Source organism: Sturnira hondurensis, unplaced genomic scaffold (assembly GCF_014824575.4).
Source record: "Sturnira hondurensis isolate 20B ecotype Veracruz unplaced genomic scaffold, ASM1482457v3 Scaffold0013537, whole genome shotgun sequence".
Lineage (NCBI taxonomy): Eukaryota > Metazoa > Chordata > Mammalia > Chiroptera > Phyllostomidae > Sturnira > Sturnira hondurensis.
The window spans coordinates 1,061,437-1,076,869 of NW_028086168.1; the positions used below are offsets into that span (position 1 = coordinate 1,061,437).

The 15,433-nt window shown below is 44.4% G+C and overlaps 1 protein-coding gene across 5 annotated transcripts in view; it reads right to left on the reverse strand.

Annotated features, from left to right (window-relative positions):
• MED12L (mediator complex subunit 12L) overlaps nucleotides 1-15,433 on the reverse strand; it is a 320,705-nt gene that overhangs the window by 250,633 nt on the left and 54,639 nt on the right. For all 5 annotated transcript variants that reach the window (XM_037061801.1, XM_037061803.1, XM_037061804.1 and 2 more), the window contains exon 5: nucleotides 820-989. In XM_037061801.1, the coding sequence (XP_036917696.1) occupies nucleotides 820-989 (170 nt within the window). The remainder of the gene's footprint in view (nucleotides 1-819; nucleotides 990-15,433) is intronic.

Sequence of the window (15,433 nt, forward strand, 5' to 3'; positions counted from 1 at the left end):
CAGACTAAATTCTCAGCTCAATAAAAGTCATAAAAGCTCAGAGCAGGCACTGAAGTAGTCCACTAATAAATGGATCGATGATTTGTAAAGAGTTGTGTTAACTGACTTTAACAATGCTACTTCGCAAAAGAACCACGCTTTTTCCTACTTTGAGCTCTCAGGGAAAAATCACAAGCTGGAAATTATAATTAAAGTTCCAAGGGGAAAATTTAGAAGCCATACATTCTTTCTAATACCCCTCCTCTTTGGTCAAGATAGCAGGGAATGAAAGTCTATATGCTAGCAACACACTTTGAGCTGAATACACACACTTCCTCCTTGCCGGGAGTAAAGACAGCAGCAACTCACAGCACACGCGCCCTCTTCTGGTCAACACGACTTACATCAGCTTGTCTGGACGGCAGTTCAGTCATGCCTCGATGCCCTGGCATGGCCCCTCAACTGCATTTTAAACTGCAGCTTAACCAAATTAAAATGACCTAGCTTTGGAATAACTAAACTCTAAAGGGTATCTACTCTGGGACATCAGCACAAAGCTTTTTGAATGAATACATCTAATTTTTGCCAAATAAAAGGCTGAAGGGGATTATATTAATAGTGCATTCAAAGAGCTGACATTATTAAGGCTGGAGATCAATATGTGTAATAAGACGCCATTGACTGGGGGCAAAGGTGTTGCTTTCTATCTAATTTGATGTGAGAAATGTCAGATTGCTTCCTTTGAAGGCAGAGATAGAATTTAACCCCCAGAAAACTAAGCCATAAGGAATTTGCTCTCTTCTTAAGAGCGTGCTACAGAGACTGCCTGGTCAAGGTTACCTGGAACATGTGAAAGGCCAGCCTCGCGTTGTACTCCCACTGCTTCAGCGCTTGCTCCACATCGGGCGGCACGGGGACTGGGCCGTCGCCCGTGCTGGAAGCCACGTGGTAAAAGTCGGAGATCTTGGCCAGTTGCTCTCGAAGATACCTGGTAGATATTTGTGTCCACTCTGCATTTTTTAAAGAAATAGTATAAGAATTAACTGTTTCCCATACTTCCTGATTATCGTAAGGATGGACTTATAAAACAAATGACATAAAAAAGGCTTCTGCACATGAAAGTGCAGAAGTTCAGAAAGTTCAGAAAGTCCTTTGTGCACCCCAGAGCCCTTCGGCACACACACCAGTGTGCCACCGCCTGCCCTCGGCAGCCCGTGGGGATCTGGCCAGCTGCTCTAGGCAGCTCTCCTCTGTGCTCCGTGACCCCCTACCCAGGAGAAGGCAGCTACACTCAAATTAAGTGCATCAGGGAATCCTACACATTAAACAGCAGTTCACATAACAAAAATATCAAAGGCACAAGCAGGAAACAGAATAGCTTTGAAGGTGAGCACTTTGAGACAGCTTAACTCTAGACCAAAAGACTTCAAAATCCCCCAAGTGCAGCTCTCTGAGAGCATGTTCTCAGAGCCCAAGTCAAGCCTCAAACATGCCTAATTAAGGTTTGTTCTGTGACTGACAATCTGCGAGAGGACTGGCATTCAAGGGGGGCCGGCCGGGGAGCAACCGTGACACAGAGCAGCTGCCCCTGAGACAACCAGCTGCCCCTCTCCCCGCAACCGACACCAGGCGCCATCGACAAGAGTGGTGGGCAACAGCAGGCAGGGGCTGTGAAGGAAACAGAAACGGTAGCATAAAAAAATCACTGAAATTATTCAAAAACGTCCGCCACAGGGGCACAAATTTAATCAGTGTGTTGCCTCTGGCAACCATGAGGGATGAGATGCCAACTTTAGCCCATTCTGTGGATAAAAATGTAATAACTGCATGCTCACAGCCAAATTTCCCCAAGGATTAGCCAAACAGCATTTCAGAAGAAACCATCTTATTGAAACATTACCACGCGATGCTGTTTTCCTATTATTTGGCAACAGGTACTTCTACCTTATTTTAAAGGAAGCTATGTTGACAAAAGTATAAGTAGACACTAAACATCTGTTAGGAATTGAGCACTTTGTTTTTCCTTGTTGAATACTGTTAAAATTATTTCAAAACAGTACCCAGAGAGAACTACTGTTAAGTTGTGGTTTAATCCACTTATTCTAATTGTATCTTATTTAAAATTCAAATTCAATGCACATGTTAAACTCCAATAATAAGCCAATGCAAAAAGATGAACAGATGCTAGGTCAACATTCGCCACCAATAATATATTATCATTAAAACAAACCCACTGGAATTAAAAACAGAAGAGTAAATTATCAATGTCATCATCTTCTGGTGCCCCTGATACAGACTAATAGTCTCATGATACTTGTTCAGCAAACAAAATGCCAACTGTCCGATGAGGTGAGTTTAGCTGAGCTATAAATGATCAAAACCAAAAATAACAAGGACCCAAATCCTAGCCTGAGCGCCAAGCCTTGCCATTAGCTCACTCTCAGTATGGTACTGTTCTCAATATCCCCACAGAATATTTTAGTCTGAAGAGCTAAAAATAATACACACATTCACACACCCCTACTTTGTGAAGAATTTATGTTCTTTTTAAGGTTTTTTTAACACAGAAGAAATACATGGTCACTACAGGAAATGTGTTGTGCAAATATGAAAACAAAAAATCTGTGACCCCCATCACTCACAATCATTAAATATTTTAATATATAACCTTTTGGTCTTTATGTATACTTGACTGTTGATACAAACATATAATATGTCTTTTTAAAAACTTGCTGAATATAACTGTTCCACAGTCTCCACTCCTTTTGGAACTCACATGGAACTCAAAGGCAGTGCCCTTACTAGTGTATTTTAACTCAAACTGTACTCAACTGACAAACCGTATCAAGCAGACAGATTCACGGGTCTGGGACATAAGACGGTCTAGAGTGGACAGTATAAAAAATCAGGATGCACTCAAAACTTTCATTAGAAATTGAAAACAGAAAACACATGCCCACTAGTGCTGTGCTCCTTGAAAATCATACTGGGCTGGCCAAAAAGTCCATATGGTGTTTTTTTTTTCTCAGTAAAATAAAAGACACACTTTTCATTTTCATCAGTATCATTATATATTTGGGTATTTTTAGTATGCCGGCTATCTTCCACATGGTTAACACTGATTGTGCTTCAACTGGTCTACCCAACCACGGAGCATCATCCAGTGAGAATCTCCAGCACAAAACTTTGCAAACCACTTCTGACATCTGATCAGTCACAGCACCTTCTCCATACACTGCACAAATCCTTTTTTGCATTTCAGCTGTGTTTTTACCTTCCTTGAAATAATAAAGCATAATATGCCCAAAATGTTGCATATTTTCTTCTACCTTCAATATTAAAATGGCTACACAAAAGTGTACCAATTTTTGATAAGTTCTTTAAATACACACTGGTATGAGAGCTGTCACAATACACGCTAACAAAATTGTTTCAAATGAAGTTAAAGACAACGAAGTGCTGCTAGAGCCATTTCACAGAAAAAAACAAACCGACTTTTTGGCCAACCCAATATTAGGATTTGCTGCCCTCTCGTGCTTACTTAGGACTGGTCATCGCAGGGAGCAACAGGGCAGTCAGCAGCAGTGGCAAAGGCAGGCAGTGGTCTCAGCCCTGAGTGCAAAAACCCCCGTGAGGGGAGCTTTTACCAAATTCCAGTGCCTTCAGCCCCACCTGCCAGATTCTGGTTTAACTGGTTTTGAGTGGGAGGCCCAGTTTCCAGGTGGTGAAGGAAAACAGGACTAAAGAACAATCACAGGGAAGCTGGGTGGCAGGAGGGGATTTGAAGGTAAAAAGATGCAGAAAGTGACCTAGGAGGCTACTCTGAAAATAAAACAGTTCTAAATCTCGGCACTTGGAGCGTGTGGACACATATGCAGCTCCTGGGTGACCAGGAGGACCTGCGGTCTGTGATGCCACACTTGCAGAAAGTTTATGAGTGTGAATGTTACTGAGAGAGGGGTCAGCACTGAGTAAAATGTTTGGTCCTTTCGACAATGCTCTCCCTAGCATTCAAAAATCCAACAGCCACTGTTCCTTCTAATGTCTAACTCCCCAAACAGAAGAGGGTTCAGAGGTCATGCAGTTCACCCCGCCCCCCCCACTTTACAGACCAGGCACTTTCGGCTCACCCCCTTGCAGCTAGCCCAGAGGGACACAAACAGGGGTGAGATGCCCCACTCTGGTACATGAAAACGCAACCGGGAGAGGAGGGCCAGGTCACCTTAAACGAGCCCCCCAGGGCCTGGAACACCTACAATATTACTAAGAGGATGGGAGCTCAGCAGAGGAGGAGCAGCCCCCTGGGGGCACACGTAGAGCAGGCCAGTGCAACAAGGCTCCGGGAGGGGCGTCCTGCGGTGCGAAGTGGCAGAGAGGCAACAGAGACCACACTCAGCAGTCCTGGTAGAATGGGCCTGGGAATGGGATGGCCCTGAATCCAAATCCGGCTCGGCCACTCAGCCATGTGACCCGAAGCAACAGCTCTACCCTCTGCTGACCCTCCCTTTCCTCATCCTCACAATACAGATCAATAATATACAAACATCGAGTGACCACAAGGATGAGTTACTCAGCACCACACATGCACTGCAGACATCGATCAGTAAGTGGTAGCTAAGATCCTCATTATCAGGACGAAAAGCTTTGGGAAAGAAAACTGAAGGCCCTCATTGGTGAGGACAGCACCTGCTACCAACGATGTCAGTCCCGGCTCTGCCTCAGCTGAGTGGCCAGTGCCCAGAGTCCTGCTCTGCACAGGCATTTACAGCATCGGCGTCAGTGTCCTGGTTCCAAAGCCTTCAGTGGATTGGCAAGCCTTACTGAATTAAGGCCAAACTCCTTGTCTAGGAATTAAACCACTTCAAATACTGCCTACCACCGAGCATTATGTCCTCCACTAGCTCACGCTGCTCTCTGACTCTCATGCGTGTGATGCACTCTCCATCTACAATGCCTTCTCTACTCACACGTGCTCACGTGTGAGAATTTTTCTGGGCCCAATTCAAGTGCCACATCTAACATGCAGCCTTCTCTGGTCTCTGGACACCACCCCACCATGTAGCAGGGGTTCTCTCTCCCCCCCACTCTCACCCCATCCAACTGATAGTTAGAATTTCCTCCATCTCTCTTTTATCCCCATTAAACGATGCCTTACCCAGTCAACCATTAAGCATGGCCTTGAATCAATGCACCCCAAGTTCCTGAGAAAAACTATTAACCAAGTTCTTCCCAATTATTCTGCCTCTCAAATCTTCACACAAACACCTTTCTTTCTAGCTTAAATTCATCATTGTACAACTTAAAGGTTCCAAAACCCACTACAGGGGAAATGCCAAGTTCCTCTCTAATACAATGTTTATTATAACCAACTCACCTATAAGCACCTGCTAATCAGTGTGCTACAAAGGGCCATGCAAATACTCAACTTTCAATTATTTTTTATAAACTTAAACATATTTTGTGAAGGTTCATTTTCTGGCTACATTCTTCCACATTATCAAAGCCAGTGGGAACTCACGCAGGGGTGTCCAACCATTTGGCTTCTCTGGGCCACACTGGAAGAAAAACAGTTATCTTAGGCCACAGATTAAAATACACAAACACTAATAGAAACACATGAGCAAAAAAAAAAAAAAAGGTTTTCAGCGAATTTACAGTTTCGTGTTGGGCCACATTCATAGCCTCCCTAGGCCATATGCAGCCCACGGGCCCCAGATTGGACACCCCTGCATGTGAAATAAACACAACATTGATCGTTGTCTCCAAAACCTCCCACCAAGCCCAGAGGCTAAAGCCCATCTGTAAGGCAACCCACTTGCTACAACACTTTAAGTCAAAGATGACGTGCTCCTCGAAGGGGGGATCCTACGTCCATTAGCCCCCAGGCGGAGCTCTTCCTGGGGATGTAGCACCTACAATACAAGTTTCAGCCTCTCGACTGTGAGGAAAGCCCACTTCTCAAAACTGCAGGATATACAGATTTTTAAAATTATTTTTATTGATTATGCTATTAATAATTATAGGAATTTCCCCCCACTGCCCTCCTCCATTTAGCACCTCCTACTCCCTCAGGCCATCCCCACACCATTGTTCATGTCCATGGGTCATGCACGTAAGTTCTTTGGCCACCCTATTTCCTAAACTGCACAGCACATCCCCATGGCTGTTCTGTAACTTCTCAATCCCCTCAGCTCTTCTCCCATCCCCCACACTCCCTGCCCACCTGGCAACCATCAAAACGCTCACTGTATCTATGATTCTGTCTCTGTTCTTTGTTTGCTTATTAGCTTGTTTTTTAGAATGAATTGTTGATAATTTGTATTTTGTGCTATTTCATTGATCATAGTTCTGACCTTCTTTTTCTTAAATAAATCCCTTTAACATTTTGTATAATAATGGTTTGGTGATAAACTCCTTTAGTTTTTTCTTGTCTCAGAAGCACTTTATCTGCCCTTCAATTCTGATACTTTTACCTTTTACTGGGTAAAGCAATGTTACCTGCAGGTCCCCCTGCTTTTCATGACTTTGAATATTCTTGCCAATCCCTTCTAATCTGCCAAGTTTCTTTTGAGAAGTAAGTCAACAGTCTTATGGGGATGCCCCTGTAGGTAACTAACTGTTTTTCCCTCGCTGCATTTAAGATTTTCTTTTTATCTTTAACCTTTAGCATGTTAATTATGGTGTGTCTTAGCATGGGCCTCTTTGCATCCATCTTGTTTGGGGTTCTTTGTGCTTCCTGGACTTGCATGTCTACTTCCTTCAACAAATTAGAGAAGTTTTCTTTCATTATTTTCTCAAATAGATTTAGAAATTTTTGCTCTTTATCTGCTCCTCTGGAACCTCTATGATGTGAACGTTGGAAAGCTTAGTTGTCCCAGAGGCTACTTATACTATGCTTGTTTCTTCGGATTCTTTTTTCTTCTTGTCCTAATTGGTTGGTTTTGTGTTTTTGTTTTTGTTTTTGTTTTTTTGCTTATGTTCAAAATCACTGACTTCATTCTCCACTCTATCCTATCTACTTTTGTTTCACTATAAATTGTTCTTTATTTCAAATGGTGTATCCTTCATTTCTGACTGGATCTTCTTTATGTTGCTGAGGTCCTCACTAAGTTCCTTGAGTGTGCTTATAACCACTGTTTTGAACTCTGCATCTGAGGAATTGTTTGTCTCCCTTTTGTTTAGTCCTTTTCCTGGAGTTTTGATCTGTTCTTTCATTTGGGTCATATTTCTTTGTCTCCTCATTTTGGCAGCCTCCCTGTGTTGTTTCTATCTATTAGGTAGAGCTGCTTTGACTCTGTGTCTTGGTGGTGTGCTTTATTGTAGGAGGTGTCCCGTAGAGTCTGGTGGCACAGCCTCCCCTATCACCCAACTGGGTACTCCAGGTGTACCCTTTGTGTGCACTGAGTACACTGTCCTCTTACAGCTGAGCCTTGGTTCCTTTGGCAGATCAATGGGAAGGATTTACCCAGGCTGGTCAGCTGCAAGGATTCACTGTGACCACTGACCAACCTCCGCCCTCAGTGGAGGATCAGCTGTGTGAGAACAGGGTGGGGGTGCTCCAGTGTGGTCTGTTGCTGTTCACTGGGCACACAGGCTCTGGGGTTTCCTGGGTGGTATAGGCCAAGGTCAGCCCCCACCCATGTTTTGCTCCTGGGCTGCCCTGCCTGAGCTATACAGCAATCTGAGATGGCTGCTACTTGTACTGGGCTTGGAGATTCCCAGGTGAAGCCAAGCTGTGAATCTAGCCTGGTTGCTGCTAGTGCTGGGCCTCAGGTCCCTTAGCAAGAGGTAGGAGGCCTGAGGGCTCACTGAGGCTGGCTATTGATTATTGAAGATTATTGATCATTATTAGGAAGCTATGAAGCATGAGCCAACACCAGACATTCATATGGAAAAGTAGCTTGGGTGGGTCCATAAGTTGCCTGGGATAGAGTTTCAGGGGACAGGCAGGGCAGAGTGTTAGCCAGGTTGATGGAGTCTCAGGTGTGGCACCCAACTGTGGGATCTGTGTGGGGAGGACTCAGAAAGGGACAGTGGTTTCTGCCTACCTGGCTGAGAGAAAACTGCCTCCCAGCTCTCACCTTGATGCTAGACACTTCAATTCCTGCTAATAGGCCACTCGTGACTTTCAAGCTGCTACCCTGGTGCTAGAGCTCAGAGAGAATGAATCCAAGTAAAGTCCATGTGTGGGTGCATTAAGGCGAACTGCTTGGGACTCTAGAAGCCTCCTCCACTGACCCAACCTCCACTGGTCTTCGCAGCCAGAGTTATGGAACCCACCTTCCTGGCACTGGAACCCTGGGCTGGGAGGCCTAGTGTGGGGCTGGGACTCCTCGCTCCCGAGATACCCCTCTGGAATTCTTATCCACCTGGGCGTGGAGCTAGCCCATCCTACATCTTCACCCCTCCTACCGGTCTGAAGGGATGCGGTCTCTTTAATTCTGTGGTTGTCAGACTTCCATTCAACTCCATTTCTGATGGTTCTGAGTGATGGCTGTTCTATATGTCAGTTGTAATTTTTATGTAGTTGTGCGAGGAGACGAGCCGTGTTTAACCGTGCTGCCCACTTGACAAAAGTCCCACTATGGAGGATGTAACCGGTCCAACTTTGGGGCCGACTGGGAAAAAGCCTCCATTATGTTTATGCCACACACTGCATTTCTGAACATTCAGTAAGAGCAGCTGAGAGATTGTCCACGTTCTTTGTTGATATCCTCCATCAACAAAGGAAAAAGGCAACCCACTAATGGAAAGAAGATACTTGCAAATCATGTATCTCACAAGGGACTCAGCCTGTAATATATGATGAACTATTACAACTCAGTAATAAAAAGACAAATAACCCATTTTTAAAATGGACAAAAGATGTGAACACACATTTCTCCAAGGAAGATATGTTCTTTGGAGCAAATGGCCAATAAGCACATACAAAGATGCACAGTATCATTAGCCACCAGGAAAATGCAAATCAAAACTGCAACAGGATACCATGAGGACAGTTATAAAAAAGATAAAACAGGCACTGGTAAGAATATACACAAATTACTGGGTTGGCCAAAAAGTCCATATGGATTTTTCCATAAAACAAAAGACACATGATTCATTTTCACCATAAATGTATTGATTTAGATTATGTTGAGTACGTCAGCTATGTACTTTGTGGCAAAACATTGACTGTTCTCAATGTATCGATTTGATTGCTATCAACTTCAGCTGGTCTGCTGGCCATGAAGCAGCAAGAATTCTCCAGCACAAAACTGCACAAAGCACATTTGACCCATTGGACCACTCACAGCACCTTCTCCATACACTGCACAAATTGTTTTCTGTATTTCAGCTACATTTTTACCTTTCTTGAAATAATACAGCATAATATGCCCAAAATGTTGCATATTTTCTTCCATCTTCAATATTAAAATGGCTATACAAATATTCACCAATTTTTAAAATATACTTTATTGATTATGCTACTACAGTTGTCCCATTCCCCCCCTTTAATCCCCTCTGCCCTGTAACCCCCGCCCCAGTTCATATCCATGGGTCATACGTGTAAGTTCTTTGGCTTCTTCCTTGCCTATACTACTCTTAACCTCCTCCTGTCTTTGTACCTACTATTTATGCGTCTTATTCCTTGTACCTTTCCCCCATTCTCTGCCCTCCCTCTCCCCACTGATAACTCTTCATGTGATCTCCATTGTTGTGATTCTGTTCCCATTCTAATTGTTTGCTTAGTTTGTTTGTTTTTTTAAGTTCAATTGTTAATAATTGTGAGTTTGTTGTCATTTTACTGGTTCATATTTTTTATCTTTTTCTTTTTCTTAAATAAGTCCCTTTAACATTTCACATAATACAGCCTAGGTGATGATGAACTCCTTTAACTTGACCTTATTTGCGAATCACTTTATCTCCCCTTCCATTCTAAATGATATCACAGTAATCTTGGGTGTAGGTTCTTGCCTTTCATGAGTTGGAATACTTCTTTCTAGCCCCTTCTTGCCTGCAAGGTTTCTTTTTTAAAATCAGCTGACAGTCTGATGGGAACTCCTTTGTAGGTAACTGTTTCCTTTTCTCTTGCTTATTTTAAGATTATCTCCTTATCTGTAATCTTGAATAATGTAATGATGATGTGCTTTGGTGTGTTCCTCCTTGGGTCAATTTCTTTGGGACTCTCTAAGCTTTCTGGACTTTCTGGAACTCTATTTCCTTTACCAAATCGGGGAAGTTCTCCTTCACTATTTTTTCAAATAAGTTTTCCATTTCTTGCTCTTCCTCTTCTCCATCCAATACCTCTATAATTCGGATGTTGGAACATTAAAAGTTGTCCAAAAGGTTCTTAAGCTTCTCCTCATTCTTCTTAATTCTTGTTTCTGGATCTTGCTCTGGCTAAGTGTTTATTTCTTCCTTCTGCTCAAAATTGTTGATTTGAGTCTCCGTTTCCTTCCCGTCACTGTTGGTTCCCTGTACATTCCTCTTCGTTTCATTTTTCAGAGCCTTCACTTTTTCCTCCATTTTCCAACCACACTCAACCATTTCTCTGAGCATCCTGTTTACCAGTGTTTTGAACCCTGCATCTGATAGGTTGGCTATCTTTTCATCACTTAATTCTAACTCGGGAGCTTTGATCTGTTCTTGCATGTGTCATACTTTTTGTCTCAGTGCACCTATTACCTAGGAAGGGGCAGAGCCTTAAGTATGCACCTAAGTCACCTGCCCCACTTCCCACAAGAAAATTTGGCCTTTCTGGAACTGATGGGGGGGGGGGTTGTGTACATTCTAGGACCCTGTGGGTCTCTCCAATGAACTCTCCTCTGAGGCTGGGAGTTTCTCCCACCACCGCAGCCCCCCCACCCTTGCAGGTTTTTACTGCCAGAGATTTTGAGGTTTATTTCCCCACACTGGTATCCTGGGTTGCCACTCCCCAGTTGTTCTTCCCAGTTTATCCATATGCAAATGTGAGGCTGCCAAATCCGCCAGCCTCCACCTCGCCCACCCCATCCTCCAGCAGCCGCCTTGCCGGGCATCCTCTCCGCCCTGGTCTCGCCCCTCCTACCAGTCTGAATGAATGTTTCCTCTTTAACTCCTTGGCTGTCGGACTTCCATACAGTTTGATTTTCTGGCAGTTCTGGTTTTTTGTTTTTTAATTTTGTTGTTCCTCTTTTGGTTGTGCAAGGAGGCAAAGTATGCCTACCTACGCCTCCATCTTGGCTGGAAGTTCTATATCAGAAATTCACCAATTTTGACAAGTTTTTTTTAATGCACGCTAATATGACAGCTGTCACAACGCAGTCTAACAAAATTGTTTTGATTGAAGTTAAAGACAACTAAGCACTACTAGAGCCATCTTACCAAAAATAAATGAACAAACTTTTGGCCAACCCAATAGAATTACTCGTTCATTGCTGAGAGAAGTGTAAAATATGTAGCCACTGAGGAAAAGTTTGGCAGTTCCTCAAAAGGTTAAACAGAGTTACCATATAACCCATCGATTCCATAACTAGTTATACACCCAGGAAAAATTAAAACACATGTTCACACAAAAATCTGTGAACTAATATTTGTAGCAGCATAATTCGTAATAGCCAAAAACTGAAAGCAACCCCATGCCCAACAAATTATGAACAAATAAATAAAATGTGTTACATGCACACAATGGAATACCTCTCGGTCACGAGAAGGAACGACCTAGTGACACACGACAACACGACAACCTTGAAAACATTACGCTACCTGAACAAAGCCAGTTTCAAAGGACCAAGTATTTCATGACTCCATTTATATGAAATATCTGAAACAGGCAAATCTGTAAGGCTAATGCCTAGAGCCACAAGGGACTTCGGGGAAGTGGAGAACGACTGCCAATGGCCACAGGACTTCTTTTTAGGGTGATAAAAATGTTCTAACATGTGCCGGTTTCCCAAGTCTATGAACACACTAAAATCTACTAACTTGTACATTCTACATGAATTACAAAGCAGGTAACTTATATCTCACTAAAGCTGTTATATCATTTTTGAAAACGTTTCCTTAAAATACTTTACTACTAGTAAAGCACTGCATGAAGTAAAAGACTATTCCACGCTGGTGAGCAGTAGCCCACTGTAGAGCGATATGACTCTGACAGAGTGGGGGCAGGGGGGAGGGGAGGGGGTAGAAACAGAGTGGCTCGGAGTTAATGATTAAACCTGGTGAAGGGTAAAAGGACTTTATTACAATCTTCTCTAGGCGCCTGTGGTTGGAACTTCCCCAGTAAGAGGCTTCTAAAAGTTCACTGGTTGTATCCTATCTAATGATTCATGGGAAACCTGAAACCCACTCTTCAGCCACTGCTGAAGGGGCAATGAAAGGGGAAATCAGCACGCTGATCAGCAGTGGGGATCGGGAGTAGCCCAAATGAAACCGCTGCCTCGGTGCGATGGGACCCTCGGTGCGATGGGACCCTCGGTGCGATGGGACCCATGGGGTCAGCCCACTGGCAGGAATGCTGTTTCGTTGAATGTTCGGTTAGTAAAATCAGGCCTCTATGAGGAAGGGGGGCAGCGGCTGCTGACACTGGGTAGAAACGCTAGAGTGTAATAAATTATTGAAACCTAATTTATGCTTAAAAAGTTTTTCTCTAACACACAATTACCTGGAGAACACTTGTGTTTACTGGCCAATACTGAGCATCTGTTTCTGTGTGGACGAGTAAGTATGTTATTCTGAACTGGCCATTTCCCCCTGGTTTTATTCACACTAGCTACTGCCACTTGGAGATCAGGGTGATGACTCAAGATAACCATGGGTATTTTGCAGCTAGTAGTAACTGCCTGCTGGGATCTGTGGCTACGAAGGTGAAGAGAGAGCAGTCCCTACCTGAGGCGATTCATTCCTGAGGAGGGAGCCTCAGATATTGACAGCATTGTGATAAGTGCTTTGACTTGTCATGAGACACAGGAAAGGAAACAGGGGGTCATTTTAGACCCATCTTGGGGGAACAGGTACCAAGGAGTTCCACACAGAGAAACAGCAGCCTGTAACCTGCCAGACTATGGAGCCAGCAGGAAGGTGGAGCGAGAAAGGGTCACCTGTGAGGCTAGGAAGGAGGCGGGAGCTTTTGTGCACCCACTCAAACGCTAGTGCACCAAATAGTCACCAGAGGGCGCTCAAACTCAGAGATTTCAACCCGGTAAATCTGGAGTGGGGTCCAGAAGCCTGCATTTATAACCAGCAGCCCAGTGATTCTGACCCAGAGTGACAATCTATGGGGTTTGGTCTTTCATCACAAATTATTAAAAGCCACAGAAGGATTTCAGGCAAAAAAAAATCAGATATGTAAATACTCTCAGGAAGCTGTAAGGAAGACAAACTGAAAGGAGGCTGCCGAGTCCAGCAGGTCAGTGACTGAAGAGGAAACAGAAGAGAAGCAGCAGGCAGAACAGTAACCAACCTGATACTGGACAGAAGGAGAGACGGGGCTCAGGCGGCTCGGCTCTCTCGGTGCCGTGGGATGAGATGTGGAACAGAGACAGCAAGCTGGGGGGTGGGGGGAGTGAGGGGGCTGAGTGCAGTTTGTTTTTATGAGCTTTTTGTTTTAATTAAGCTTTTTATTTGGAGATCATTATAGATTCACATGCAATTAAAAGAAATATCCCACATACCTTTTACCTACTTTCCCCAAAGGCTAACATCTTGTAAAATTAAGACAACCCACCAAGCTTACCCAGGTATCCTAGTTTTGAGGTCAGTTTTGGACACCTGAATTTGCAGCATCAGAGTTTTCGTGGGGAAATATGTCCAGAGGCAGGTAGATACACACAGGTCTGACACTCAGAAGGACCAGGGTGAAGACACAGATGTGGGGACCACTTCCTAAGTGGGTTCAATGCCTTAAAGAGTATGACCGTAGGTACCCAGCAGACATCGTCCTCAGGGGAGGCATAGGCAGGTTTCTTCCGAAGAGTAATAATACGGTTGTGTGCTCACAGGGCACTCAGTCCTCTCCTACACCCTCAGTGGACATTGCGGGCTTGGTGGGTATGAAGAACACAGGTTGTGCGGTCCGACAGCACTGATTCATGGCCCACTCCAATTTCCTGCCAGCTTTGGCGTCTTGGGCAACTCCTTCTGCCCCTGAGTGGCTCAGTTACTTATCTATAAAACAGGGCTGCCCTGCCTGGTGTGACTCAAGGGGTTGGGCGTCGTTCCACAAACTGGTTCAGCCCTAGTCAGGGCATATGCCTGGGTTGTGGGCCAGGTGCCTCTGGTCAGGGGCATGCAAGAGGCAACTGATCGATGCTTCTTTTTGCACATCAATGTTTCACTCCTTCTTCCTTTCCCCTCTCTCTAAAAATAAATAAATAAAATCTGAAAAAAAAAATATATATATATAAAAAACAGGACTGATCAGTGTACTACAGGGCTATTTTGAGAACTAAATGATATACAACATGCTCAGAACTGTGATAGGTGCCAAGGAGAAAGCAAACTTATGTGATTTATAGGACTGGGCAGACAGCAGCCCACAGATGGGATGCAGGTGAATGCAGGATGTCATTGGCCAAGCTGAGGCCAAACAGATAAAGAATGCAGGTAAGTCTGTGTAGGTGGAAGTGAGCAGGTAGCTGAGGGAGATACTCACAGAGTGTATCTCTCTTTGAAGTTCAAGGAGAGGGTGAAAGGCAGGGATGGAAGCCTGAAGAGCACGGTGAACAGCTGACCACAGAGCACACTGCCCCAGGAGAAATAATAGAGTTGAGGAGCGAATGACAAAAAAATGCACCCCCCCAAGGTAAGGGCCATTATTAGGCAACATATAGACAATGGCACGACTGTGTGACAAGCAGTTCATGCTTAAGGAATTCAAGGTAAAAACAGACCAAAGTGGCCAACTGGAGAACCAGGTGGCGGGGTCTCAGGCAGAGAATGGGGAGAGAAGGGCTGACAGGGAAGGGCCAGCAGGAGCAAAGAGACTTGTGTCCAGGTGGCAAGGGTGCTTTTAACTGCACCTTCCTGCTTTCAGGGCCCGTCGGCATCTGATACCTGGGGAGAGCGACACCCGACCCTTTTCTTGGTTTTTCCCTCTTGCTGTTGGGTCTCTGATTCTTGTTTCCATTCTAATGTAGACAATGCTAACCGTTACATTTAAGGATTTTTTTCCAGTTGTTCTTTTTCCCTATCAACCCCATACATGCATCTGAAGCCAAGGCTCTTGGCAACCACAGAATCCAATTTTAGCCCCTAGAACAAGAATTTCTTATTCAACACATCAATCACTTGACCAGTTTCTTGGCACACGGACAGCTTCGGGAGTTTCTTCCTGAGGGAGGGGCCCACACTGAACATGGGCCACAGCTACTCAACTCCTTCTCAGGGGCACTACATGCTGTTTGCAGTTAATGCCACATTAGCACACGGGAAGTTCTGCAAATTTTTTCAGCTTTCTGTAGAGACCTGAGAAAGCCCCAGCCATGGTGGG